The 27,615-nt window shown below is 36.3% G+C and overlaps 1 protein-coding gene across 2 annotated transcripts in view; it reads left to right on the plus strand.

Annotated features, from left to right (window-relative positions):
- FCHO2 (FCH and mu domain containing endocytic adaptor 2) overlaps positions 1-27,615 on the plus strand; it is a 115,121-nt gene that overhangs the window by 36,670 nt on the left and 50,836 nt on the right. For both annotated transcript variants that reach the window (XM_060093033.1, XM_060093032.1), the window contains exons 6-10: positions 4,871-4,975; positions 9,749-9,847; positions 10,574-10,670; positions 23,642-23,686; positions 25,388-25,460. In XM_060093033.1, the coding sequence (XP_059949016.1) occupies positions 4,871-4,975; positions 9,749-9,847; positions 10,574-10,670; positions 23,642-23,686; positions 25,388-25,460 (419 nt within the window). The remainder of the gene's footprint in view (positions 1-4,870; positions 4,976-9,748; positions 9,848-10,573; positions 10,671-23,641; positions 23,687-25,387; positions 25,461-27,615) is intronic.

Genomic DNA, 27,615 nt, shown 5'->3' on the forward strand with positions numbered 1-27,615 from the left:
AACCTGGAGATGATAGTGGAACACTTTTAAGAAATGCTCTGTCAGTAATGCTTTTGGTGACATTGAAGATAACACTATGTGGGGAAAAAAACAGACCTCAGCAGTCCCTGAATTGGAAGTAACTGAGAAGGGTCAGAACCTGACTGTGAAAAAAGATTCAGGAATATCTCGAAAGTTCATTTTGCTTTCCTTTTAATTCTGTATCACACAAGAGTAAAAATCTACTTCTAAGTAAGTCTAGAAGAGCTCTTTTAATAAATCTAAAATAAAAATTTTAAGTGATAAGAAAGCATTATTTCATGGTTTGACAGTATTTTTCTGTTTTAGTGGTACACAAGATAATGGTGTGTGTTACAATTAATGGTATATTAGAATTAGTAGTAGTCAAGCATGAACATTAAGCATAACTACTGAGAGAATAGAAGTATAGTCTAAATCTTCTAAATCAGCAGAAAGAAAAGAAGAGGAAGGGGTACTTTTTTTAAATTGTTCTGCTCAGAGGTGATATCTTTGCTTGTGATACTAGATGTGTTAATGGGTCTCTGATTTATATATATTCAAATCCAAGCCTAAGTAAATTTATTTTGGCCTGTAATAAATAAGCTCTTTATTAACATGAATGTAGATTTTTTTAAGACATAGATCTTTGAACTGTTTTTCCTTTGGTGAACTTGAAAACATAAACACTTATTGGCTATTATGACATAGTATGCTTCTCATCTTCATTCACAAACCCTTATTTTTATAAAGCACCATTTAGAAGTTACTCATATTTGTGGACTATGACAAAGTACTTATTTTATATGTATATATTTAATTCATAGGAGTTTACTATAAAAATTATAGACACTTAAACAGAAATATTTCTGGTAGTACATCAGTAAACTTATTTATAATGCTAAGGAAATGAATAAAATATAGGATTTATTTCATTATCAGTAGGTAATCTATTAAGGCCAATCTTTTGTTTATGAGAAGAAATGTAGCTATTGCTTTTAAAGCATAAGTTGCTATGCTCCAACATCCCTTTTAATAATCACTTTACAAAAGTGGTCAAGTTTGTTCCTACTGGGACATTTAGTTTCAATGAGTCTACCCTAAGAATTTACAGTTTTACTAAGCAAAGATACTATTTAGAAAGTCATTTTGACTTAACTGAGTGTTGCTGTATAGTCATTTCCTATGAGAGATGTTTCTTGCTTTCAAAAAATATATATATTCCCAATAAGATTACATTCTTTTTTTTTTTTTTTTTTTTTTTTCCGGTACACGGGCCTCTCACTGTTGTGGCCTCTCCCGTTGCGGAGCACAGGCTCTGGACGCACAGGCCCAGCGGCCATGGCTCACGGGTCCAGCTGCTCCGCGGCATGTGGGATCCTCCCAGACCGGGGCACGAACCCGTCACCCCTGCATCAGCAGGCGGACCCTCAACCACTGCGCTACCAGGGAAGCCCACAATTACATTCTTTTAAAAAATAAATAAATTCATTTTTTAATTTAATTTTTGGCTGCGTTGGGTCTTTGTTGCCGTGCACGGGCTTTCTCTGTTTGCAGCGAGCGGGGTCTACTCTTCGTTGCGGTGCGCGGGCTTCTCATTGCAGTGGCTTCTCTTGTTGGGGAGCACGGGCTCTAGGCTCGTGGGCTTCAGTAGTTGCAGCACGCAGGCTCAGTAGTTGTGGCTCGTGGACTCTAGAGCGCAGGCTCAGTAGTTGTGGCGCACGGGCTTAGTTGCTCCGCGGCATGTGGGATCTTCCTGGACCAGGGCTCGAACCCATGTCTCCTGCATTGGCAGGCGGATTCTTAACTGCTCTGCCACCAGGGGAGTCCAGAATACGATTACATTCTAAAGTGGCCTCTATATTCTTTTATAGGATACCCTTAGTTTTCTTTAAATTTTTTTGTCATTACTTAAAATACCTTGTTAATCAATAAACTCTTTTAAAAAATGTATTCATTACTAAGTACTGCTTTTGCCAGTTTTCTAAGATGCTTCTTTAAGTTGGTATGTAATTTCCTTATTCTGACATATGATGTTTACCTTTGAAGAGTGAAAGCTGATGTAAAAAATATATTAGAACTTATAAAGGGTATCTTCTTTCTTTTTTTGTAAGTGAGAAACCATTATATTGTCTACAGTGCAACATATGTGTCTACTAGGAAAAATAATCATTATAGCAAAATATTATTTGAACTTTTCCTGTTTATTAATATAATAAAAATTAAGAGTTTACTTTAAATATAGGCTATAGACTCAATTCTTCCCCTTTTAAATGGTTCATTCACATATTTTCTGATTGTTGGATTATGAATTTGTATGCCATAGTAAATAAGTGTTTTAGTTTCTACCATGTGCCTGTCATCATGCTAGATGTTATAAGGTTCTTAAAGGCTGAGTACATATTATCCCCTCTGTCTTCAAGAAGCTTCCTTCTTTTTGAGGAGCTAAGACTTATTGAATAGTACAGAACAAGAGGCTACTAGAGAAAGGTTTTAATGGTAAGTTTAGAAAGGGAGGTGTCTTATTTTGTGTAGAACCTGTAATGGAATAAATTACTTAAAAAAGTATGGACACAATCATTATAGTTATATTTTGAGGGACTTTTCCATTGTTTATGAATTTCCTTTCAAATTTCAAATACTTCTAGGAGTGATCACAGCTCATGTATTTATCAGTAGCCAACACATAAATTATAAGGCAATAACTTAATAGGCAGCAGAGAAAAAAGAGTAGTGTTAGGATGAAGAAGAAGCAAAGAAGGGGCTCCCAGTGGGAATATATCATTTTGCTAGACTGTGTCATTAAAAATCACTCCATGGACTGTGGGTTGCTTGTTACTCTTGTATAGACTGAAAATTTAGGTAGCTGGAAGAAATTCTCTTCTTCCAAGACTCTTGGCATAACAAAATCCAAAAGGAAACCCAGATAACCATGGCATTAAAATTGTTTTTAAAATAAATTCTAGCAAACTTGGTTATCTGGACTTCCCGTGAAGGTAGTTTGTAAACTCTAAATATCCATCTCATCTAATTGTTAACTGTTTGAAAGGGCAAGGATGTTAGAGGAAGTATATTAACGGTAGCATAAAATAATGTCATATGGCTAGACAATGGGAAGAGAGTTTAAAAAAGGTCCATAGGAGCAAACTAGAAAATCACTGTAGGTTTTAGACACTTACTCTAGGGGTAGAGCTTAGAACAACTCTTAGATATAATAACAGCAAAATGTAACACCAGAATATAATGATGTATGTTCCTGTTGATGTTTAATAGTAGATACTATTTATTTTGTAGTCCCTGTCCCAAGCATTTACATAAATTACATTTCATCTGTGCCAAAGCTCTAAAAAAAATATGTGGTATTTCCATTTTAGGAATGAGAGAACTGTATAAAACTCAAAGTCAACTGGGTAGTAAATGGTAGAGCTAGAAGTTGAATCCAGTTTCTTTTGGATCCGAAACCAGTTCTGATACAAGATACCGTTCTGATACACTACAAGATAAAGTGGCATCCTGTATTTATTTAAGAAGGCCCACAAGCATAAAGCATATATGTTTAATATAATATATGCAATTATATTTTAGAGAGAGTACAGAGTTGCCTTTTTAGAGAATAAGACTGTATGCATCTCTTGCCAACCCCAAACCTCCAGGTAAACCCAACTTTCTGTTTCTAATACTTATTCTTAGACTCCTGAACATAGCTGGAGATAATTACCTACTGGCTCTGATTGGCTCTGCACAAATTCCAAGTTTTGCAGCTTAGCCCTCAGTGGCTCTTTGCAAGACTTTTACTCCTGTAGTTATTACCAGTTGCATCCTCCACAACCATGGTTTGAAACTCTTTATTCTCCTGAAGTTCCCAACCCTACACTACTCTTCTTCACTCGTAGCAGACCCCCTCTTACCTCATCAAGAAAGTGGAGATCTTTTATCTTGAAATCCTGTAGCTTTTCTTTTTTTGATCTTCTTTAAACTCTTATTTACTTCAACACCCCTTCCCTTCAAACTTCCTGTATCCAAATTGATCAATCCTTTGAGAATAATCAAATTTCTTGATAGCCACATGTCTGCCCCAACCTACAGGTGACACATAGTTTTTCTTCTTCCTTAATGTCCATCTTCCATAAAATTTGTTTTTACTTCTTTGTTACTTTCCACCAATTTCTAGCTGTTTATGTATATGGGTTATACTTCTTCTATGAAGTCCCTGAAGAAAAGATCCCTATATAATTTGTATTCATTTTCGTCACTGCCTAATATTTAACGTATTATTAAGTTTTTATTGAATAAGTAACTTTGATAAAATTAGAACTATAATAATGCAGTAACAATTACTTGAAAAATAGGCAATGATTAAAAACAAATTTATAGATTTTCCGGAGCACAATGGAAACTGAGAAACCTCAAGGAAAATTGATTTTTTTTTTCAACTTTTGAGCTAGCTTTATAGCCACTGATCAGACATTAAATGGAATATCTGTTGTGGAGGGAAGGAAGACTCATAGGCGTGTAAAGGAGTGTCAAGCACATTCTGAGGGTATTGTCACAGTTTTGTTTGTTGAATTTTTAGTAACATTGTACTATTTTGTGGTTGTGTGATCTTACTCTGGGTTATAAAATGAGAGTATTTTAACTTTTTAAAGCACGTTCCATCAGACAAGAGAATTAGCATTTAATTTCTACATTACTGTGTGACTGTAACAAAAAATACTACTAAGGAGGGCTTGAAAAAAAGGTATTAGTTTTTGTCATCTTGAACTCAACATAGGCCTCATTTCTTAAAATGCACTTAAATTATTATTTCATATAAACTTATATCAGGAAATAAAAAATATTTTGTATAGTTCAAAATGTTTCTGTTTTGTTACAGGCAGCTGTTAAATCTAAGAAAGCTACAGATACCTATAAACTCTATGTGGAAAAATATGCATTAGCAAAAGCTGATTTTGAACAGAAAATGACAGAAACAGCTCAGGTTGGTATTTTTAAGGCTTTAAATCTAAAACAGGATATTTGTGTTTATTGTTTATAAATTATAATAAATTATATTAGTGATAAAAAATAATACAATTTTTCTGTCATAAAATTTTTTAGTATTAGAAAATGTTAAAATGCACAATCTCAGTGTTTTAATAATGCTGTTTTTAAAATATACATCTTGTTTTGGAGATTGAAGACCAAGAATCAATAGTTACAATATCATAAGGGATTATTCAGATTGACTAGAATGTTTAAAGAGCATTGGAGAAAATGAGGACATTGGTAGATGATGAAGACAGTAATGATTATGTATGGGTTTTAAAATTGACTTATACTTAAGAAGAAAACTGGAAATGACTCAGTGCTGAGGATATAGTGGTTAACAAAACCATCAAGAATCCCTGCTCTCATAGAACTTCCATTTTAGTAAGGGAAGACAGACAATCAGTTAAAAACAGTCTGTCTCGGGCTTCCCTGGTGGCGCAGTGGTTGAGAGTCCACTTGCCGATGCAGGGGACACGGGTTTGTGCCCCGGTCCGGGAAGATCCCACATGCTGCGGAGCGGCTGGGCCTGTGAGCCATGGCCGCTGAGCCTGTGCGTCCAGAGCCTGTACTCTGCAATGGAAGAGGCCTCAGCAGTGAGAGGCCCGCGTACCGCAAAAAAAAAAAAAAAAAAAAAAAACAGTCCAATTTGGAAGGCAGTATCATAGACCAGTGAGAAGGATGAGGGTCAGTGTGGTGGCCTTGGAGAAGGAGACAAGTGAATGCATTTGGAGATGACAGGGGTAGGGAGAATGGGAGAATTCTAAAGGGATTCAAGATCTCTTCCAGATTTTGGCTTGTAAGCCTATGTGTATAGAGATGAATGACAAAGGCTAGATGAAGAGTGGTTAGTTTGAGGGGTCGGAAGAGCATGAGATGCTCAGTTTTGAACATGTAATTTTGAGCTGCATATACCTAAGTGGAGACATCAAATGGGCAGTTTTGGAGGCTGTAAGTAATCTTGCCTGGACATAATATTCACATCCCTTATCCACAATTCTGAATTCCAAAAGCTCTGAAAACCAAAAATTTTTTCCTGGAACTCATTTGGCAGCAAAACTTGAACCAATGTGAGGCTGATTTGTAGTCTCTTTATCCTACTTAGACTGAATATACATGTTTTCCTTTAGTGTTTGATAAACAGATGCCACTGCAGATCCTGTTGGTAGTATTATGAGATACATGGTAACACCATGTTATCTTTATTTTTAAAAATCCAAAATATTTAAATTCCAAAACAACTGGTCCCAAAGGTTTTGAATAAAGGATTGGGCCTTTATAAAAGAGGGGCTGGACAGTACACACAGCCATAATGACATCACCTTTGGATAGAGTGTGGGGAAATAATGGCCAAGCTCTGAGAGGTTCATCATTGTCAGTTTGGGAGAGGAAGAGATGCTGAAACCCAAGTAGGAGAAGCCAGAGAAGGAAGAAAACTGGGAAATGGAATGTCATGGCAGCTGGGAAATGATAATGTTTCAAGAAGGGTTTACTTGTGTTAAATGAGGCTCCATCTCTAGTGAGATAAAAAGTTTCAACTTCTATAGCAACTGAGGTCATTGTAGACTTCATCAAGTTCTCTTTTATCTTTTAAATCATTAGGAACACTCATTTATAAGGCAGTTATTCTTGATTTGTTAATTTCCTATCAAAATGATTAGTTTCTATCAGTGAAAATGTTTGCCTTTCAGTTATTTAATTTGAAAAAACAAATTAGAATTTGTTAGAGTCAGTGTTTTTTTTCTTTCTTTCTGTGGCATGCGGGCCTCTCACTGTTGTGGCCTCTCCCGTTGCGGAGCACAGGCTCTAGACACGCAGGCTCAGCGGCCACGGCCCACGGGCCCAGCCGCTCCGCGGCATCTGGGATCTTCCTGGACCAGGGCCTGAACCTGTGTCCCCTGCATCGGCAGGCGGACTCTCAACCACTGCGCCACCAGGGAAGCCTAGAGTCAGTGTTTTTTGTTTGTATATATTACCTTACAAAGAATCTTCAGCACTCATCTTTTCCTCTCCTTATCTCTTTCTGCTTCCTCATTACATTTTTTCAACTTGCATTTTAACTGTTTATCTTGCCAATTCCAAGATGGAAACATTAATTTGTTTGAGCAGATGTTTAACCATGGTTCTTTTAAATAAAGATGATGGTATACTGTGCTGATGTGTATATGTGTTCTCTTTCGTGTTCCCTCTTTGTCTCTCTGTCTCTGTCACACACGCACAACTGCAGGACAGGTTAACTTTTGTTTCTTAATAGACAGTAGACTTTATTTTGGGTTATTTAGAAGGGAAAAGAATTCTTTTGCTTCTCTACTTTCCTTTTGTTCCAGGCCAAGCGGGTTGACTTAATCCTAGTGGGAAGGGGCCTGTCAATCTAGTGAGAATGAAATTTGGGTGGCAGGACATATATTTACCTGGGGTGAAAGAAGTTAGAATTTACTTGGAGTACTTGTGATGTAAGTTTTTGCATTTGAGTTGAGAATAAGCATGATTAAAATTGTGACTCTGTGCTTATGCTTTTCACCACTGTCGGTTAATGACACTTAAAAAGCTTGAAACGGTAGGGAGATTTTGTTTACTTTGAACAGTTAGATGGCTAGTTCAAGGAAATTTGAGATTTGCTTGAGCAACACCCTCAGATTAAGGAGTTTTAGTATTAGAGTGCTTTTCTATATCTCTCATGGCTGACAAAATTGTACTTTAAAAAAAAACTAATATAACAATACATGGGAACACAGTGAATATGAAATTGCAAGGAGGAAAAACTCTGATTTGTTCAAGAAGATTTATTCATTTATATTCACACACTTGATACTATATTCCCATTGCTGAATAAACTCTGAGCTTATTTCGTAGTCACTAATTTTGAGGAATTCTGATATTTAGCAGTCCTCCCACCAAAAATAAAGCACAGTTTCAAGATTGTAGCTGAATCCTGCTTTTAGTTCCTGTTTGGCTTCATGCTTCAAGATACTTCTAAATTATTGAGGATCTGACTTATTCAATGTAGGTGTTTCAAGAGAATGAGAAGAAGGCACAAGTTTCCTTGGAATTAGGGATCATCCATTTGAAATTAGTGCCTGTTTGACCAAGCTTTCCTGGATTTGGGACTACCTGTCTATGAGAAAATATCTTGTTCATTAAATTGCAGAAATTTAAGCAGAGGGTGAATTCTTATAACATGAACGTAAAATAGGATCATGCTCCTCCTGAATGTTCCTCAGTTCTTAAGAGTAATTCAGGATCTTGCAGTATTGGTATTCTCATTGGACTTGGTCAAAATTAGTCAAGACAAGCACTCTATTTTAACTCTTGTCATTTCTCATGAATAAAATGCATTTAAGTTTTTGGACTTCGTTGCATTACTGCCAAAACTAATTTCACCATAATTGATTTTTTTAGAAGTTCAGACCCTTTACACAAATATAGACATGATTATTTGGCTTAGTGATTTCTGATCACGTAACTCAGTGCTGAAGAAAATTGGACATTAAATATGGGGTGAGGGAATTTAATTTGATAAATTAGGGGAAAATAGCAAACATTTAGGCCTGCTCCTTAGAACTGATGTAATTTGTCAAGAAAGTGGGTAATCAGGTTTGTGCACTGGAAATGACAAATGTATTTTTGTTTGAAAATGACTAGTTCAGCATTTCCCAAATCCTATTTTGAGGAATATTATTGTTCTGTGAGATATTAATAGATATTCAGAGAAGAAGAAAAAAAGGGTTGTATGGTCAAAGAAATTTGGAAGACACCGGGTTAAGCAGAGTGAAACAAGTTTTGTTACTTTAGTATTTCTCAGTTACTTCAGTTTTTAATACGTTTATTGTGAAGCCAAGTCTAGCAGTGGTTTTCTTCCTAGGGAGTAAATATCAGAATAACCTGGGATTTTTTTTCCAAACAACATTCTTACCTCTTTCCAGCCCATTGCCTAAGGAGTTGTGGAGGATCTATTTGCCTTATAGTTTGAAAACATTCTCCAGGTCATCTGAATCATCTCTACCTTCAGTTGAGAACTGCTGAGACAGAGTATATATACATACAGGCTTTCCCAGATTTCTTTGACCATAGACTGTCTCTTTTGGAGACTATGTATTAACATTTCAAAATTAGACCTTTTTGAAAGTCTATGGGCTAGATTGTAAAGTCTTAAGAAGTAAACTGTAGTTTTAGCTCTGCAAACTAATTGTTTTTCAGTTTTTGAAATACTTCTCCCTTGTTTTTTTTTTTTTTTTTTTTTGCGGTATGTGGGCCTCTCACTGTTGTGGCCTCTCCCGTTGCGGAGCACAGGCTCCGGACGCGCAGGCTCAGTGGCCGTGGCTCACGGGCCTAGCCGCTCTGTGGCATGTGGGATCTTCCCGGACCGGGGCACGAACCCGTGTCCCCTGCATCGGCAGGCGGACTCTCAACCATTGCGCCACCAGGGAAGCCCTCTCCCTTGGTTTTTTGACACTATTCTCTTCTGGGTCTCCTTCTAATTTTCTGACCATGATTATAGATTTTAATTTGTGGTATCTTCTAATTCTGAAAAAGTCATATTTGCCCGAGAAATGATGTAACAAAAAGTTAACTTTTTTTCGATGCTGTATTTTTTGATGCATTGTTAAATATTAAATAATAATGATAACTTGATAAATTTGGTTAGCTGTATTAAGATGACTTCTAAAAAGTGTTTTGATTTCAGAATATAGCTATGTGTGTGTAATTTTTTATATTCGCTACCCAGAAATTTCAAGATATTGAAGAAACTCATCTCATTCATATAAAAGAAATTATAGGATCCTTGTCAAATGCTATAAAGGAAATTCATTTACAAATAGGCCAGGTACGTTTTTACTTTTATTGAACTGATTCATGAGAATTTTATGTTCACTTCTGACTCTAAAAATCATAACTCATAACATGATACTGAATTATTTCAGGTAAAGAATATGTATTTACATGTATTAAATACAAAATAACCTGGATTTTACCATCCTATCAAGGATGATAATTTAAATTAATTATGGAGTTAAAATTCTGAAGTTAACAATTTTTGAATATTTCTTTATTACAAAGTTTTACTATTTTAAAACTTAGAATAGCAACTTCAGTAAGTTATAGAGCTTGTGCTTAGAAATTTTCAAAAAATATAAAAGTGCCTTGATGACATTTGGGGTGCATTGAAATATAGTAGAGAAAGATGAAGTCTATTATTCTTGGTTACTAAATTTCTAATACTATTTTCATTGCTGTATAAGTTTTATTTATCGTAAGATTTATGTCCCTAAAACACTCAAAGATAGGAACAGGACACTGCCTTGACTTCTAAGGCTGTGAGACCATATGTTAAGGGGTTCATGTAAAAAGTGGTTTGTATCCATAGATCTACTAACAGTGTTAGTGAGGTAACAGAGCATGTTAGGCAAATCAAAGTTCTCAAATGCTCTGGGTCAAAAAATATATATTTTGGTATAATGAATTTTAATTGTTTTGTGGAAGTTTTGTCTGAAATACAGTAAGAATATTTATGGAAAGTGAAAAAAAACTTATCTTTATTTCATTTTAATAGGTCCATGAAGAATTTATAAATAACATGGCTAACACTACAGTTGAAAGCTTGATACAAAAATTTGCTGAGTCAAAAGGCACTGGGAAGGAAAGACCTGGTAAGATGACAAACTTTGCCAGGAAACATATTCACATTTCCCATCCAGTAACAAATGTGTTTGCCTTTAAATTCCAAAATTGCAAAATGGAGCTTGGGAGATACCTAAAAATCTGTGTGAAATCTCAGATATCAGTGTCTGATGGTATGTTAGGTTTTTGTTTTGACCTTCAGTAGTTAATAATTTAGTACTACTTAAAGTGGTTATCATACCTTTACTAAATTAATATATTACAGTTTATTTATATTTTCAAAAGTAGAGTTAGCAACAGAAGGCCATTTTAATGAGACAAAGAGTGGGAGAGAATATTAAGCCCTCAGAGCATTGAGGCCAGTGGAGAACATTTCTTAAAATTTAATAACTTTTTCTTTCCTCATTCACATATATATTCAACAGATTTATTTATTGGGTGCTAATAGTATTCTGGGTACTGTTTTAGACACTGGGGAATATACCAGTGAGTACAGGCATCCTGGTTCCTATTTTATGAACAGATGATTACGGGTTTCCTTAATCTTACTTTTAATAAGCATGTTATATTATATCAAATATAATAGGCATCATTCTCTTCTCCTGCTCAGCATACTTACAGTCTTCTAGATTTCTTTTGTTTTGTTTTGTTTTGTTTTATTTATTTCTGGCTGTGCTGGGTCTTCATTGCTGCGCACAGGCTTTTCTCTAGTTGCGGTGAGTGAGGTCTACTCTTTGTGGTGCGCGGGCTTCTCACTGCGGTGGCTTCTCGTTGCTGAACATGGACTCTAGGCGTGTGGGCTTCAGTAGTTGCAGCACGCGGGCTCAGTAGTTACAACACACGGGCCGTAGAGCGCACGGGCTTCAGTAGTTGCGGCACGTGGGCTCAGTAGTTGCAGCGCACAGGCTCTAGGGTGTGCAGGCTTCAGTAGTTGTGGTACGTGGGCTCAGTAGTTGTGGCGCACAGGCTTAGTTACTCCACGGCATGTGGGATTTTCCCGGACCAGGGATCGAACCCAGGTCCTCTGTATTAGCAGGTGGGTTCTCAACCACTGTGCCACCAGGGAAGTCCCAAGTCTTATAGATTTCTTGAATCTATTAGTTACTCTACCATATTCTTGCAAGATACTTGTTTTCATGCCACAGGTAAAAACTATTCAGTCCAGTAAAGAAGTTAAAGTATAGTTTAGAATTCAGGAAGATGAATAAGTGATTTGTAGAGAAGTCTGGGAGCCATTTTTCTTCAGCGCAGTTCACAGCTAAGGCTTGAAACCTAAATCATCTGCACTTCCTTTTTCCCATGTTTCGTCAAGTTTCAAATTGTATTGATTCAATTCCATTAGTATTTTTCCCTTCAGACCTTCCTTCTTACCTACCTCATTGAATACAGCAGCAGGTTTCTAAATACTGGCACAATAGAGATTTCTCTAGTCTATTTTACATGTTGTAGCACATTAATGTTTTGGGTATATAATTATGAACTCATACTGCGTTACTCATAAATCTTTGACTTTTCATTATAGACAGAATGAAATTTAGATTCTGGACTTAGATTCAAAGCTTTTCGGGATCTGCCCTTGCCCAATCTTTTTTTTTTTAAATAGATTTATTTATTTATTTATCTATTTATTTTTGGCTGTGTTGGGTCTTCATTGCTGCACACAGGCTTTCTCTAGTTGTGGCAAGCCGGGGCTACTCCTGGTTGCAGTGCGTGGGCTTCTCATTGCAGTGGCTTCTCTTGTTGCGGAGCACGGACTCTAGGCGTGCATGCTTTAGTTGCTGTGGCTCAGAGGCTCTAGAGCGCAGCCTTAGTAGTTGTGGCACACAGGCTTAGTTGCTCTGCGGCATGTGGGATCTTCCTGGACCAGGGCTCGAACCCATGTCTCCTGCATTGGCAGGCGGATTTTTAACCACTGCGCCACTAGGGAAGCCCTTGCCCTTGTCCAATCTTTAGTCTTACTTTCCATTTTTCTTTTCTGGCACCCTCCATTGCAGCCAACCTGAATTGCTTGCTGTTTCCTATCCATACCCTGCTTTTGCCCTTGGTACCTTAGTTGCCCTTATGTCTACTCTAGAAAATGCTATATCCCACTCATTTTTCAAATGAATAAACTCTTAAAAAGCCGGGTTATGTGTTACTTCCACCATCAAACAGAGAACTTTGTACTTTTTTTTTGCATTGTTGTTGTCTACCTTAAATTTTAGTAATTGTGCTTTTATGAAGAAAAGTTCTGTTTTTGATTCATCTGTTTATCTTTATTATGTGTAAACAGTACATTTGTGTTGAATGAATGAACAGATGAGCATATATGGTAAGGTTAGGATGTTAAAGAGGTTGGAATGGATGGATTTGCTATTAGATAAGTCTTGGTGAAGGAATAGTAAATAATTATGGTTAAATTTAGTGAATACTTACTTTGTGCCATGTACTATGTCAACTGCTTTGCAGGCAAACTTTGATCTTCAGGAATTCTTTGAAGTAGGTACTGTTATTCCCATTTTACAGATGATGGAAATATTGAGAGGTTAAATTACTTGCCAAAGCTAAGTACATGCCAGAATACTGGGATTAAATTTCAGGATCCTTGACCTCAAGGCCCATGCTTTGGAGAAATTAGAGTAGAACTACCTAAGTTTACATATGTAGGAGAATGAGGATGCTGAGATACATAACTACAAAATAGTGTGAAACCCTAAAACTCATTGTAAAGATTAAAATGTAAGTGAAAACCAGTTAAGAGAGGTAAAAACAATTGAAGAATTTTTATATAGAGCATTTAGAAGTATTGATAGAATAAAAGCAAATGTGTATTGGCTGGTTAAAAATGCCTTAGACAGAACTGAATAAGGTTGATAGATTGTATCATTATCAGTATCCTGTTTGTGATATTGTATTGTAGTTTTGCAAAATGTTATCATTGCAGGAAACTGGGCAAAGTATACAAGCAATCTTGCTGTATTTCTTTTCTTTTTTCTTTTTTTAGAACTGTACCATGAATCTACAATTATCTCAAGAAAAAGTTCAGTTACTTTCTTATCTGTGGTACAGCACACTACTTAGTCCTGTGGTTTGTGGTCTATACTTTACTACCAGTGAGACCTATAAGCCTCAGTGCCCTCATCTATAAAGTGAGGATAATAATAGTACCTACTTCATGGGGTGGTTGTGAGGTTTTTATTGAGTACTTAATAAATGGTATTTTCTAAAAATTAATACATACCTGATTAATAGTTAACTACTATTGGTTATTGTTTATAAATTTAAATTTAATGGCCTCTGGCTTCCCTGGTGGCACAGTGGTTGAGAGTCCGCCTGCCGATGCAGGGGACACGGGTTCATGCCCCGGTCCAGGAGGATCCCACATGCCGCGGAGCGGCTGGGCCTGTGAGCCATGGCTGCTGAGCCTGCACATCCGGAGCCTGTGCTCCGCAACGGGAGAGGCCACAACAGTGAGAGGCCCGCGTACCACAAAAAATAAATAAATAAATAAAAATAAAAAAATTTTAATGGGCTCAATATATATGGCATGTAGAAAATTTCTGTAACTAAATGGTAAGAGGGAAGCCAAGATTGGTGGTGATGTGGGCTTTCCTAGAATTACTGAACCCAGAATTATGTGACTGTTTCAGGCTGACTGTTGACATTGTGTATATAGGTGACTGATTTTCAAAATAAGTGATCCTAGAACTAATTTAAGGGGAAAAAAGGGAGTGGTGTGGGTGTGGAATGGAAAGAGTAAGTACTACTTCTCCTGTTGACTTGCTGTGGGTGAAGAGTTACAGCTCTTTCGTACATATTCTATTTATGTCTCTAGAGGGAGTCCATTACAATGATGGAAATTTTGTGTTTCTCAGAAAAATAACACGTGATTGTGGATATTGTTTTGTAAGAAGTATTCTAACCTTGAGTTGTATATACTATTTTACTGTTAACATTTTTTTCTCCTGTTTTGTAAGGGCTCCCTCTTCTGGATGAGTTCCTCTGTAAACTGGTTTTAGGCCTACGGGATACACATTTTAAAAAGAAAACAAGAGGCCCAGTTCTTTAAAAACTTTGTATAACTGAAAGTTAACCTATTTCTCTTGCACTGAAAAATTTCTTCAGTCAGTTATCTGCTGAGCTATATAACCTCTAACTTTATGTCTCCAATTCTCCTATGTAAATCAGACACTTTGAGAGCATTAAATTTTTTTCCTGTTCATTGAGACTATTTTATACTAATTATGTGTAGTGTCATTTTTGTCATTACTTTTTTTTACTGAGATATAAGTGACGTATAACATTGTATTAGCTTTAAGGTATGTAACAATGATTTGATACATGTATGTAATGGAAAATGATTACCAAAGTAAGTTTACTTATTAACATCTCTTCCCACACATAGTTAAAAATTTTTTTTTCTTGTGATAAGAACTTTTAAGGACTACAGTTGGCCCTGTCCACATCCACGGATATGGAGGGCTAACTGCATTATGCCATGTAAGGGACTTGAGCATCTTGGAAACTTAGTATCTGCAGGGATCCTAGAACCAATTGCCTTTGGATACTGAGGGATGACTGTACTCTTTTAGCGGCTTTCAAATACATAATATAGTATTGTTAACTAAAGTCACCATGCTGTGCATTACATCTGCAGGACTTACTTTGTCTTATAACTGGAAGTGTGTATGTTTTGACCACCTTTACCCATTTTGCCTAGGGGGGGACACCCCCATCTGTTCTCTGTATCTATAAGTCCAGGTTTTTTTTAGATTCCACATGTAAGTGAGATCATACAGTATTTGTCTTTCTCTGACTTATTTCACTTAGCATAATGTGTTGTCACAAACGGCAGGATTTCCTTCCTTTTTATGGCTGAATATTTAGTTTGTATGTGTGTGTGTGTATATATACACACACACACATATATATATGTATATATAGATACACACACACCATATTTTCTTTATCCATTCATCTGTCAGTAGACAGGTTGTTTCCATGCCTTTGCTATTATAAATAATGCCACACTGAACATGGTAGTGCAGATATTTTTTTGAGACGGTGATTTAATTTTCTTCAGATAAATATGCAGAAGTGGAATTGCTAGAACATACGGTAGCTCTATTTTTAATTTTTTGAGGAACCTCCAGACTGTTTTTGTCATTACTTTTTCAGTGTTGTAGTGCCTTGCCTTCTGGAATTTGAGTCACTTTAAGTGTATGCTTTGAGTATCAAAGCACCTGTGGTCTGAAAGAGTCATGAATAAACAGGTGTTTTCTAATTTTGAATGTCTTGTTATGTTCTAACGACATTATCCTAGTATTTCTACCCATTCTCTTATGTTTTAGTTGTAAAAGGAGATTAAAATCCATATTTTTGAAATTTCCTGTCTTACAGTCATTCTGCTAATTTCACTATACTTTTCAGAAAAGTTAAGCAAGTTTCCATTTATAAGAAACAAGGATAGATAACTTAAAAAGTTGGTAGGCCATTGTCTAATATGTTTAAATAAAAGATTTTTTTTGCAGAGTTTATTTATATTTTCATTATATGATAATATAGGTTTATAGCTTCCATTTGAGGACTTCCAGGGACTATAATGTGTTTAAAGATACAAATAGAAAAAGCCCCAGAAAGGTAGACATAAAATATTGAAACAGCAAGCCACAAAGAGAAAGGGAAAAATGAGATTATTGTGGTCAGACTGGCTAAATGTGAAATTAATTTATTAGTTTAGATATTTGGAATATTCTAGCTTCTACATTAGGTATATTATTTTAAAGTATGGGGGTGGTGGTGGCAGTGGGATGAATTGGGAGATTGGGGTTGGCATATATACACTAATATGTATAAAATAGATAACCAATAAGAACCTGCTATATAAAAAAAATAAAATAAAATTCAAAAAAAGTGAAAAGAGATTAGATCAGTGGTTACCAGTGTCATGGGGATACGGGGTGTGGGACTGGGGAACTGAATGAAAGTGGTCAAAAGGTACGAACTTTCAGTTATAAGATAAATAAGTCTTGGGGATGTAATGCACAAGATGATGACTGGCTAACACTGCAGCATGGTGTATCTGAAAGTTGCTAAGGGAGTAATCCCTAAAAGGTCTCACCACAAGGGAAACAATTGGGGGGATTAACTGTATGAGGAGATGAATGTTAACTAAATTTATCGTGGCAGTCATTTCACAGTATACGTATGTCAGGTCATTATGTGGTATATAACAGACTTATACAGAGCTGTATGTCAATTACATCTCAATAAAAATGGGAAATAAAAGAAAAACAATAAAGTATAGGGTACAAGTATATAGATTAAAAAAAAAAAAAAAACTAGTGATCTTTCCAGACCCCTCAAGGATTAAGAATAATGCCAAACCTATAAATGGAACCTCCTTCCACTCCCTCCATGAAAGTTTTTTTTTTTAATTCAGAGAAGTAGAAACCCTTTCGTAGAAAGCAAAATTAAAAATAGCCAAGAAGACCAAAGACGCACAAACCACACCAGATATTTTGTGATTACTTGGTTTTTCTATTTGATAGCAAGTGGGGATGACTAGAGAAAGAGAAAAGAAGAATGGATGATGATTAGTGAAGAGGATAAGGTAGATTAGCACAAATAGGAGAGTAAAAGAGGAGAACTCCCAAAGAAAAGAACACAGAGAAGCTTCACTTTATGAAGGAGTACACCTTCACCTGTCGTGTCCTAACCGCCTAGGACAGAGGCATAGGACTCTGCCCTGTGGGACGCATATGCCTCCTGATAGCGATTATCTTTTAGAGCAGGAGTCTGCAGACTGTGGCCACTGAGCCACATTGAGCTTTGCCTCTTTTTTGAGGCCTACAGCAAAGAATGATTGGCCGGGGTGGGGGGGGGTGCGGCGGGGACGGGACAGTATTTTGTGATACATAAAATGGTAAAATTCAGATATCAGTGTCCATGAAAGTTTTTTTGAACACAGTCACACTTGTTTATGTACTGTCTGTGACTGCTTTCACACTACAACAGCAGAGGTCACTAGTGACAGACTTGATGACCTACAATGTCTAAAATATTCACCATCTTGACTTTTTACAGAAGACCTTTGCCTAACTCTTTGTTAGGGCATGTACTTCTTGTGTAGTATAGTAGCAGGTATGTCATAATACATTAGAAGTGTGTAGCTCATGACAATATGTAACCTTTTTTCAAGAGTTGATTCTGCTGTTCTTCTTGGATTCAGAAATCATTTAATCTGATATCCTGCACTAACTACATCTGCAGTTGTGTCACAGCACAGTAACTGATCATCATCATAAGAATCCTAAATTGTGAAGTAAAGATTAAACTGTTCTGAGCAGGCTTTAAGGAAAGCTTAGCTCTTAAGGAAAGCTTAGTTCATTAATTTGAAGTATAAACACTGACAAAAAAATAGAAGTAAAAAAGTAAGCCGATTACAGTTTTTACATATGCATAAGAATTAGGACAGAGTTTTAGTTTTTTGCAGTATGTAAAAGAAGTTAAATCAATCTGAACTTAAAAGGAAGTTTATGGGAAAGAAACTGAGGTATGCCAAGGATTCAAAATCAGGCATATAGCCAGGCTGCAGAAGGAAACCCAAACCAGTAGGAAGACTAGGTATCATTTTTCCTTTATTGAGTCTCTGCATTTTACTGCTTTATTTTTTTTCTTTGCAGAATAGCTTTCTTTGCTTCTCCAGGTACATGATGTAAGGTGATCTCCTAGTAATTTCTAGGTATTTTCACTTGTTCCTTAATTGTAGCCACAGCTCAGAATTAACCCAGGTTTTTATCCCTTTTCTAGACCAGAAAGAATCTGGTCTAGGTATTCTTGGATTGGGGTAACCTTCTTTCTAGTCCAGTCAGTTCTGACTAGATCGTGGCTTCTGTACCACTCGTGAAGAAGGGGGAAGTTCCCAGAGAAAAGAGATTATAGTGAGCAGAGTATAAGCCTTAAAGGTTTCATCAGGATCACAGAAAGTGAAAACATGACTCAGTCTGGGGGTATGGAGGCAGTGTCAGATTTTGGATGTAGGAGGAGATTATATTTCACTGCCAGGATGCTGTGTTTGGAGAACTAGATGAAAATTTAGAAGGTTTTACAGTGACTGAAATTCCATGGTTAAAAACCCATTCCTTTGATTTAAGACCATGGTTCCTAAGTTTGCCTCATCACTGCTTCTCAAGCCTTGGGTACCTGTGAGAATCATTCGTTGAAAATATTTTCCCTTTCCTTTTAATTTCTCTAAAAAAGAGAAATTAAAAGGAAAGGGAATTCCCTGGTGGCGCAGTGGTTAAGAATCCTCCTGCCAAAGCAGGGGACACGGGTTCGAGCCCTGGTCTGGGAAGATCCCACATGCCACGGAGCAACTAAGCCTGTGTGCCACAACTACTGAGCCTGCGCTCTAGAGCCCATGAGCCACAACTGCTGAGGCCGTGTGCCACAACTACTGAAGCCCGTGTGCCTAGAGCCCGTGCTCCGCAACAAGTGAAGCCACCGCAGTGAGAAGCCCGCGCACCGCAACGAAGAGTAGCCCCCGCTTACAGCAACTAGAGAAAGCCCACGCACAGCAATGAAGACCCAACACAGCCAATATAATAAATAAATAAATAAATAAATATTTAAAATGCTTTATAAAAAAATAATAATAAAAACTAAAAAACGAACAGCCAGTGCACTATCCCAGAAATTTTGATGTCATTAGTGTAGGGTGGATCCTTGGTATCACTATATTTTAAAACTCTGATTCTAACATGCAGCCATTGTTGAGAACCTGCAGCATTACATCACTGGATGCTTGTTATAAATGTAGACTCTCAAGCCCTACCCCAGACCTACTGAAATAGAAGCTGCACTTCAGTGAGATCCCTAGGCAGTTTGTATGTGCAGTAAAATTGGAAAAGCACTGTCTAGACTTACTGAATATCTGGCAGTGGACCCAGGGAATCCCTAGGACTGTAGTTCTCGAAGTGTGATCCTAGGACCATCCGCATCACCTGGGAGTTTGTTTAAAATGCAAATTCCTGAGCACCAACCTAGACCTTCTGTATAGGACACTCTGCAGGTGGGGCCCAACAATTCATGGTTTAACAAGCCCTCCTGGTGTTTCTGATACAGGAAGCATTGCTCTAGAAGATTCAGCTAGGACTTGGGATTTGGAACCACTGGATTGAGGAAATTGTTGTTACAAGCCCGCTATTAAAATAAATACTCCTGAAATGAAGTAGCATTGATGTTGCAGCTTACTTTCAAATGATTTAACAAGTGAAGGAAAAAAAAACACTACATGTATGAGTATGTGTAGAGGGAGAAGGAGAAAGCAAATATAACAAAAGGTATTATTATCACCCCCCATATCTTTCATAAAAATGATAAGACCTAGGTTCAAAAGGGTAAGTAACTAGTCCAAGGTAATCAGCTAAAAAGCAAGTGGCAAAACCAGGACTTGAGCTTCCGTGCCCTTTGCACACCACCACAAGTTAGACTTTGATGTTCTTTTTTGTGTTAGCTTGCCCGGTTCATCATCCCAGGTACCTAGCAATGTGCCTGTGTTGTGCTCCATAGGCCCAGGAGCAAGCTTGAAAATGTCACTGACTCTCATTGCTTGAGTCACCCTCCCCCCACCCTCTTTCTCTTTGTCCCTTCCTCTCCCTCCTCTCTCCTCCCCCTCCCCCATTATCATCACTTTTTGTTAGACTTTGGGATCTGGCCATGTTTGTATGTTTTACTTTGGCTTTTAATTAGAACCGGTGTTCTGTGGTTTTAGTTAGGTATATGCAGAAATATACTTGATTTGGGTAGCCCAGACTTCTTATTTGAGTTCTGAGGCCAGTTTATAGCTAGACAGAGTTGCAGATTTTATTGATGACCTGAGATTTGGAATTGATTCCAAAACAATGGAAACTATTAATTAAATATTTAACATTTTTTAATACTCTACCTCATTCCACAAAATACATGTAGTGATTAAAGATTACTGTTAGGGCCTCCCTGGTGGCGCAGTGGTTGAGAGTCCGCCTGCTGATGCAGGGGATACGGGTTCGTGCCCTGGTCCGGGAGGATCCCATATGCCGCGGAGCGGCTGGGCCCGTGAGCCATGGCCGCTGGGCCTGCGCATCCGGAGCCTGTGCTCCGCAACGGGAGAGGCCACAACAGTGAGAGGCCCACGTACCGCAAAAAGAAAAAAAAAAAAAAAAGATTACTGTTAAATAAATTCTTTCCTTCTGTAACATTTCTTAAAAGTTTTGATCCAAATTAGGTTTGGATGAATTGTTTAGGTTATTGACTTTCTCTTTTTCTTTTGCTAGCAATAATTTATTCCTACATATGATTAAAGCATCATATGTAAGAATTGTCTTGCTTTGGATCGTTGCCCTCTTTGAGGTCTGCTTTTAATTTCTTCTGCTTCTAATTGAACTCATCATGGCTTTTTTTGTTGTTGTTGTTTTGCGGTACGTGGGCCTCTCACTGCCATGGCCTCTCCCGCCGCAGAGCACAGGCTCCGGATGCGCAGGCTCAGCGGCCATGGCTCATGGGCCCAGCTGCTCTGCGGCATGTGGGATCTTCCCGGACTGGGGCACGAACCCGTGTCCCCCGCATCAGCAGGTGGACCCTCAACCACTGCGCCACCAGGGAAGCCCTACATTTTTAGATAATGTGTAAAAGAGCATCAAGAGACAGAGCCAAAATGGTCTTATTTGCTTTTGTACAAACTAAATTGCCCTTGCAGCCCAGCATAAAATCTAAGCACTAAGAGCACTTATTTATTTTGACAACAGGATTAATTGAGCCTAAAACAGTTGAAATTCCAGTGGTAGCAAACTGTTCTTTCTGACTCTCACTCTGGCTTTGGTACTGTCAAAAAAAGTAACTTGTCTTACGATTAAATAGCAGAATGATGGGCAGTGGACTGCATTTGGGGGAGATGGTGAATAAACTTTCTACTTGTGAAACAGTTCAGAAGTGACATGCTACAAGGGGGGTCAGAATGTGCATTGATATCCAGCTGAGCTGTCAACTGGCACTGAGCCAGGCACGCAAAGCTTTGCCATGTGAAGCAGCATGTGGAGTGTATGCCATTTGAAAAACAAAATCTTTTTCATGCATGATTTAATGGTTTTTTTAAGAGTATATATTTAGTTTTATATTATTCTAGAAACTTAGTGTTTCTGTTTTTAATAGAAAAGCTTATGTGTGGATGGAACTCAGTTAAAATTTTTTAATATATATTTTACAATTTGAAAGGATTTGGCATCTTATATTTCAAAAATGTCATTTTGAATAGCTTATTTTTATTGGATATTTTTCTATTTCAAATGGATTTTAAGAGGATGTTTTTAAAAGATAAAGAGAACAGTGATCAAGATATCTGGTATAGGAGAGATGTTTTGTGAAGAAAAAATGTAGAATTTTGTTTGAAGGGACTGATGTTTATAGAATTAATGGATGCCTTTACTATTTTCATATATATGATGACATCCAAAGATCTTCATATATACTATATATTTTTTTGATGGGTGGTTATAGTCTCTCAAGCTTTATTAGTAAGTGATAAAACGAATAACACATAATAAGCTGTTGGTAATTTAGGTAGAAATTTTTCATTCTTAATCATTCTTACACCAAGCAAAAAGTTGCTGTTTATCGGATGCACATACTACTAAAATTCTTTATCTTTATTGATCTTTCAGTTCTCATCTCTTTGTAAACTGTTAATATAGGCCTTTAAAGGATTCTAAGAACAAGCTCATTACCCTTTCATTTAATGAATTCTTAGCTTGCAGATTTACAGAGTGGACTTGAAGTCCTTGAAGTTTTAATTGGGCTGTTTTCTGACTCTAAGAATTATTTGGATGGAAGTAGTGAGGTTTTTTTTTTTTTTTAGTCATATGATATATGTCATAAGAATGCCCCAGTAGGGAAGGTATTGCCACTTAATTGATTAAGACCTTGTTTATCAACTCACATTTATGACTGTTTTATTCTGTTTATCACTAAATGTTAATCTACTCTTTTTGAATAAAAACTGGAACTGAGGAAGTAAATCTTTGATTTGGGGGTAAGAAGCAGGACATTTTAGCCAATACTTTAAATGCTCCTACTTATAGAGAAATTTTTCATGTTCATTAGTGGTTTTCTTTCATAATGGAATGATCAATGAGAACTCTGATCATGAATTTGCACATAGTTATAGTTAAGCTTAACATCTCAGAAGGACCAGTAGTGAAATCCTCTATTATCCACTGTTTGGTGTTTTTTTTTTTTTAATAAATTTATTTATTTATTATTTTTGGCTGCACTGGGTCTTCGTTGCTGTGCGCAGATTTTCTCTAGTTGTGGCGAGCGGGGGCTACTCTTTGTTGCTGTGAACGGTCTTCTCATCGCGGTGGCTTCTCTTGCTGCGGAGCACAGGCTCTAGGCACGCAGGCTTCAGTAGTTTTGGCTCGTGGGCTCTAGAGCGCAGGCTCAGTAGTTGTGGCGCACGGGCTTAGTTGCTCCGCAGCACGTGGGATCTTCCCGGACCAGGGCTCAAACCCGTGTCCCCTGCGTTGGCAGGCGGATTCTTAACCACTGCACCACCAGGGAAGTCTCTATTATCCACTTGTTACTTCAGGCTCTATTTTAAAATTCCTTGATGTAGCAGGTTGTACCAGTTACCATTAATAAGGCAGGGCTAAAGTGACCATTTAGTGGAACATAAATTTTTAGTCTGATATTTATTGAAAACAGAAACTACATGTTAAATCTCTGTGTCTCCAGTTCTGTGGTATCATATATAAAGGGTTGTCAGTAAATTGTGTTCATGATATAGGCTAGTCTCAGTTTTTTTCAGTGTTAGGCTTATTCGATTTTTAAATTATTGCTGATATTTTAATTAACACTATCAGGTAACACTGGAACACGTTTCAGAACAATTAAAAAGATGTAATGGGATCTGATGTGATTGTTTTCTACCAGCTTTTTTTTTTTTTTTTTTTTTAACCAGTACTTGTTCATGTTTTTTTCTTTTTAGGCCTTATTGAATTTGAAGAATGTGACCCTGCTAGTGCAGTTGAAGGTAAGTTGACTAGTTGTAATGTGTGACAGCTAGCTAATAGCTTCTGTTTACTGAATAGAGGGGCTGCTATCCATTGGTGTTAGCATGTCTATGGAGTGATGTAAAAAATGTGAATGTGGTTTGAAGGCCTGCAGATATTAACGTTTACTTAATAAAAATAGGTTTGCCCAAAGGAATATTAGTGTGTTAGAATATAGATTTTTTAAAAGATTAAATATAACATGTATTTGTTTTCAGATATACATTGAGATTGTTTTCTCCACTGATATCCATCTTTAAACATTCTAAGGTCATAAATATGAAACTCATCACTACATATTGATGTATACTGCTTATTCTACAATGGGTAACATTTCAGTAATTAATAAGGTTATGTATTAATGCTCATGTTACTGTCATTCAAAATAGGTGATGATTTGACTTGGAGAAAGGATCCACAACCCTTCCTATTTAAATTGATGTTTTTCATAGTATGAAACCCAAGAGATGTCTGCAATTTTTGTCATGTTTTATAATCTCACTTTGTGAGCTGCTAGAAATAATTTGAAAGCAGTCTTCTATTTTTTTCCAAGACCTGTGTGAGAATATGGAGAAATGGTTTGCTGTTGTGTGTAAGGTTATTAACTGAGCAGTCAATGAGCTCTGGGGCCTAGACTTTTTATAGTTACCATCTGTTTGACTAAGAGCAGTACTTATTTAAGTTCTCTGTACTTAAACTTTAAAAGTTCTTCAGAAGTTTAAAAGAATTTTTAAAGTTCTTTAAAAATGTTTATAATAAATAATACCTACTATGTGAGAATAAATATGTATTTATTTTTAAAATATTATAACACGCTATGCAAATAAATGGTTCAGGGAGTTAGTTTTGCATGAAAGCAAGTACATTATTCTAAGACACCTGGATAATAATCCTGGCTGTAGTGTTAACTAGTTGTATAACACTGAGTTAAAAAAACAAAAATAATACTCTGAGTTTCCTCATCTATAAGGTGAGAAGTTAGCTTAGGTGTACTCTAGTTCTCAAAGAGTTAAGTAGCTAAGGTTTAAGTGCTGAATTCTGTTAACGATTGATAGCATGACTGACATTTAAAAAACAATTTGTCATGCAAGAAGAAGAGGAAGAACTGCCATATTTGACAAAATAGAGATGGTATTTGTTCCTCATTTATGGTTGGATCCATTTATAACATTATTTGTATTAGAGATAATATATGGACAAAAGAATGCCGTATTATAAGTTTCCCATGTCGTACTGTTAATGGATCTGTTGTCAACTTTTCATTTAAAACAACACATTTATATTTTGTGACCCTTTATACTGGGAACATGATTTGACCTGCATTTATAACAAAATCTAATACAGTGAATAATGTACTTTCTTTGAAGTCTTAAGATATCTGCAAATGCTTATTTTGCCTGAGGTGATTTAGGGGAAGAGAGAGTTTCACTGATCAAATGAATGTTCTATGTATAACCTTTTGGTGAATAAAATGCTATATTATATCAACATAAGAAAAATTTAAACAGACTATGACTGATTTAAATATTAGGGTTTAGCAGTTGATACTTTCATTTCTTTAATCCAAATTTAGTATCAACAGTTATGAGCAAATTGTGTGTCAAGATACAAGATGCATTCATAAGTTTAATATATTTATCAGGAACAGTTATGTTTCTGTAACAATATACATTTATTTTAAGGTATAAGACCAAGGAAAAGAAAGACTTTCGGTTTACCAGGAATAATTAAAAAGGAAAAGGATGCAGAGTCTGTGTAAGTATATTAAATATTGTCAAAATCCTTTCTATGCTTATAAATAATTAAGAATAAGACTATTGTTATGAATTTGAAAAGAAAAAAATTCTTTTGGAAATAACCCAAAGCACATATGGCTAAGATATGGAAAAACACAAACTTTTCTAAGAACATTTGCCAGCTCCTCTAGTTTTAGTTAAAAGTGTTAACTTTTCTTATTATTTTAAAATTTCAGGATGAACGCTTTAGCGTTTTGAAATTGAAACTTTAAAGATATTCTTATTTTATAAAGTGATACATGCATATTTTAAAAAATCAAACAAAAGTACAGACAGAACTAAAAATTGTTCTAAGTCTTAATAACCTAAGAAAAATGCCATGGTCAGCAATTTGATGAAAATCTTTCAAGACAACTCTAACCATATAGTAAATTAGTGATATATGTGTACATAAATGGAAAATGTTAAATGGGGGAGAAAAAAGTCCTAACATATTTTAAACATTTATACTAATTCATCATTTTTAGATGGAAGATGGAGTATAAATGTCATTTACCTTTTTTAAAAAATAAATTGGTATACAAAGAAATATAATTAGCATATAAGAAATTAAACTAGTATTAGCTAAGTCAAGTTTTCTGCCTTGGCTATCATTAGAACTACCTGAGAAATTAAATATATCTATGCCAGACCCTGCTTCAGACCCATTAAATCAGATTCTTGGGGCATGAGGCCCCAGCATAGTTTTTGTTTTGTTCTAAGCAGCCTGTGTGATTCTTAATATACACCTGGGGTTGAGAATCATTGAACTCTGATTAACTGGAGACAAATTGGAAATAAAGGAACTTTTCTTTGCTTAATTATTCAACCCATTTAGACTGAAGAGACACTAATCAGAAGTCTTGAGTGATTTGTTGACCCAGTAACATTGACTGAAAATTTGTTTCAAATCCCTACTTCTCTATCATAATCAGCAGAACTCTCATGAGGTTTAATATTTTGATGGCCATTCATATTTTCAATATAAGAGAACAATTTGTGCTTTGGGTGGTCTTGCCTCCTCCCTGGTTATACGCTTATCATCTGAGTTTCTTGGAGTTTCTGCCATTCTGAATGTCTGTTTCTTTCCTCCTCCCTATTTGTATTGATACTTGGTTTAACAAATTAAGACTATTTGCAAAGTGATTTATGCCTATAGCTACTGTCTCTTCTGCAGATGTCTTTTTTGAGCATTGTGAAGGGAGGTATTTTGCTAAGGGAATGGAACCTAATCTCTTTTATAACATTGGAACTTGAAGTCTGAACAATTGATTTGTAAGTAAATTTTTAAAATGTAGCCAGTTTATCTGTTAGTGGCTACATTATAAAGAGTTAAGATGTTTTTATAATTGATGGTTTTCACAGCTGTTCATTTAGGGAGCTTATAATATTTTTGTATATTCCATGTTTTTAAAATAGTTTTTCATGATCAGTAATTTCCCAGTATGATCATTAGGGCACTTGGATATTGGAATATTTTAACCAATAAGAATACTAGGTCAGAAAACTAATGCCTAAATCACTGCATCATTATTGCCTTCTTTCAACACTCCCTGGCAGGAAAAATGTTAGAGTTCACTTTGCTTGAAATGTCCCAGGCTCTTGCCATGCTTCTTCTCATAGCCTGAAGGTTTTTGAAATGCCAGCAGTTGTGGACAAGGGGTCCTGCTCAGAGCTTGGTCTTCCTGGGGCTTCATCTGCAGGTCTCATACTGCGCACTGTGAAGGCAAACAGATGAGTGCTTTACCACAAAGACTGGAGAGTTCTGGCTTAAAGCCAGAGAATAAATGGTTTGGAACTCTTATACTTACTTTTATATTTAAACTTTATCTTTTTAAAAAAGAAGAAAGAAATGTTCAAACATCTTAATTGATTTGATTCTGTACAGGGATTGAATATTATTACAGTAGCTTTTCTGGATCATTTCCTCAGAGTATGCATAGGTTTTTTGATATAATATTCCTTATAAGGAAGCTCTTTTTCAAAATTTGCAATTTTAAGTAGATATAAAGACATGTGGGGTTTGCATTTACCCTGGTGCTCCCATTTGAATTAAGGGCAGAATAGTCATCTCCCTCTTTTTTCATTTTTTCAGTCTATTCCATCCTGTATTTAACAAAGTTCTTTAATTTATA

The sequence above is a fragment of the Mesoplodon densirostris genome, chromosome 3 (genome assembly GCF_025265405.1).
Source record: "Mesoplodon densirostris isolate mMesDen1 chromosome 3, mMesDen1 primary haplotype, whole genome shotgun sequence".
Lineage (NCBI taxonomy): Eukaryota > Metazoa > Chordata > Mammalia > Artiodactyla > Ziphiidae > Mesoplodon > Mesoplodon densirostris.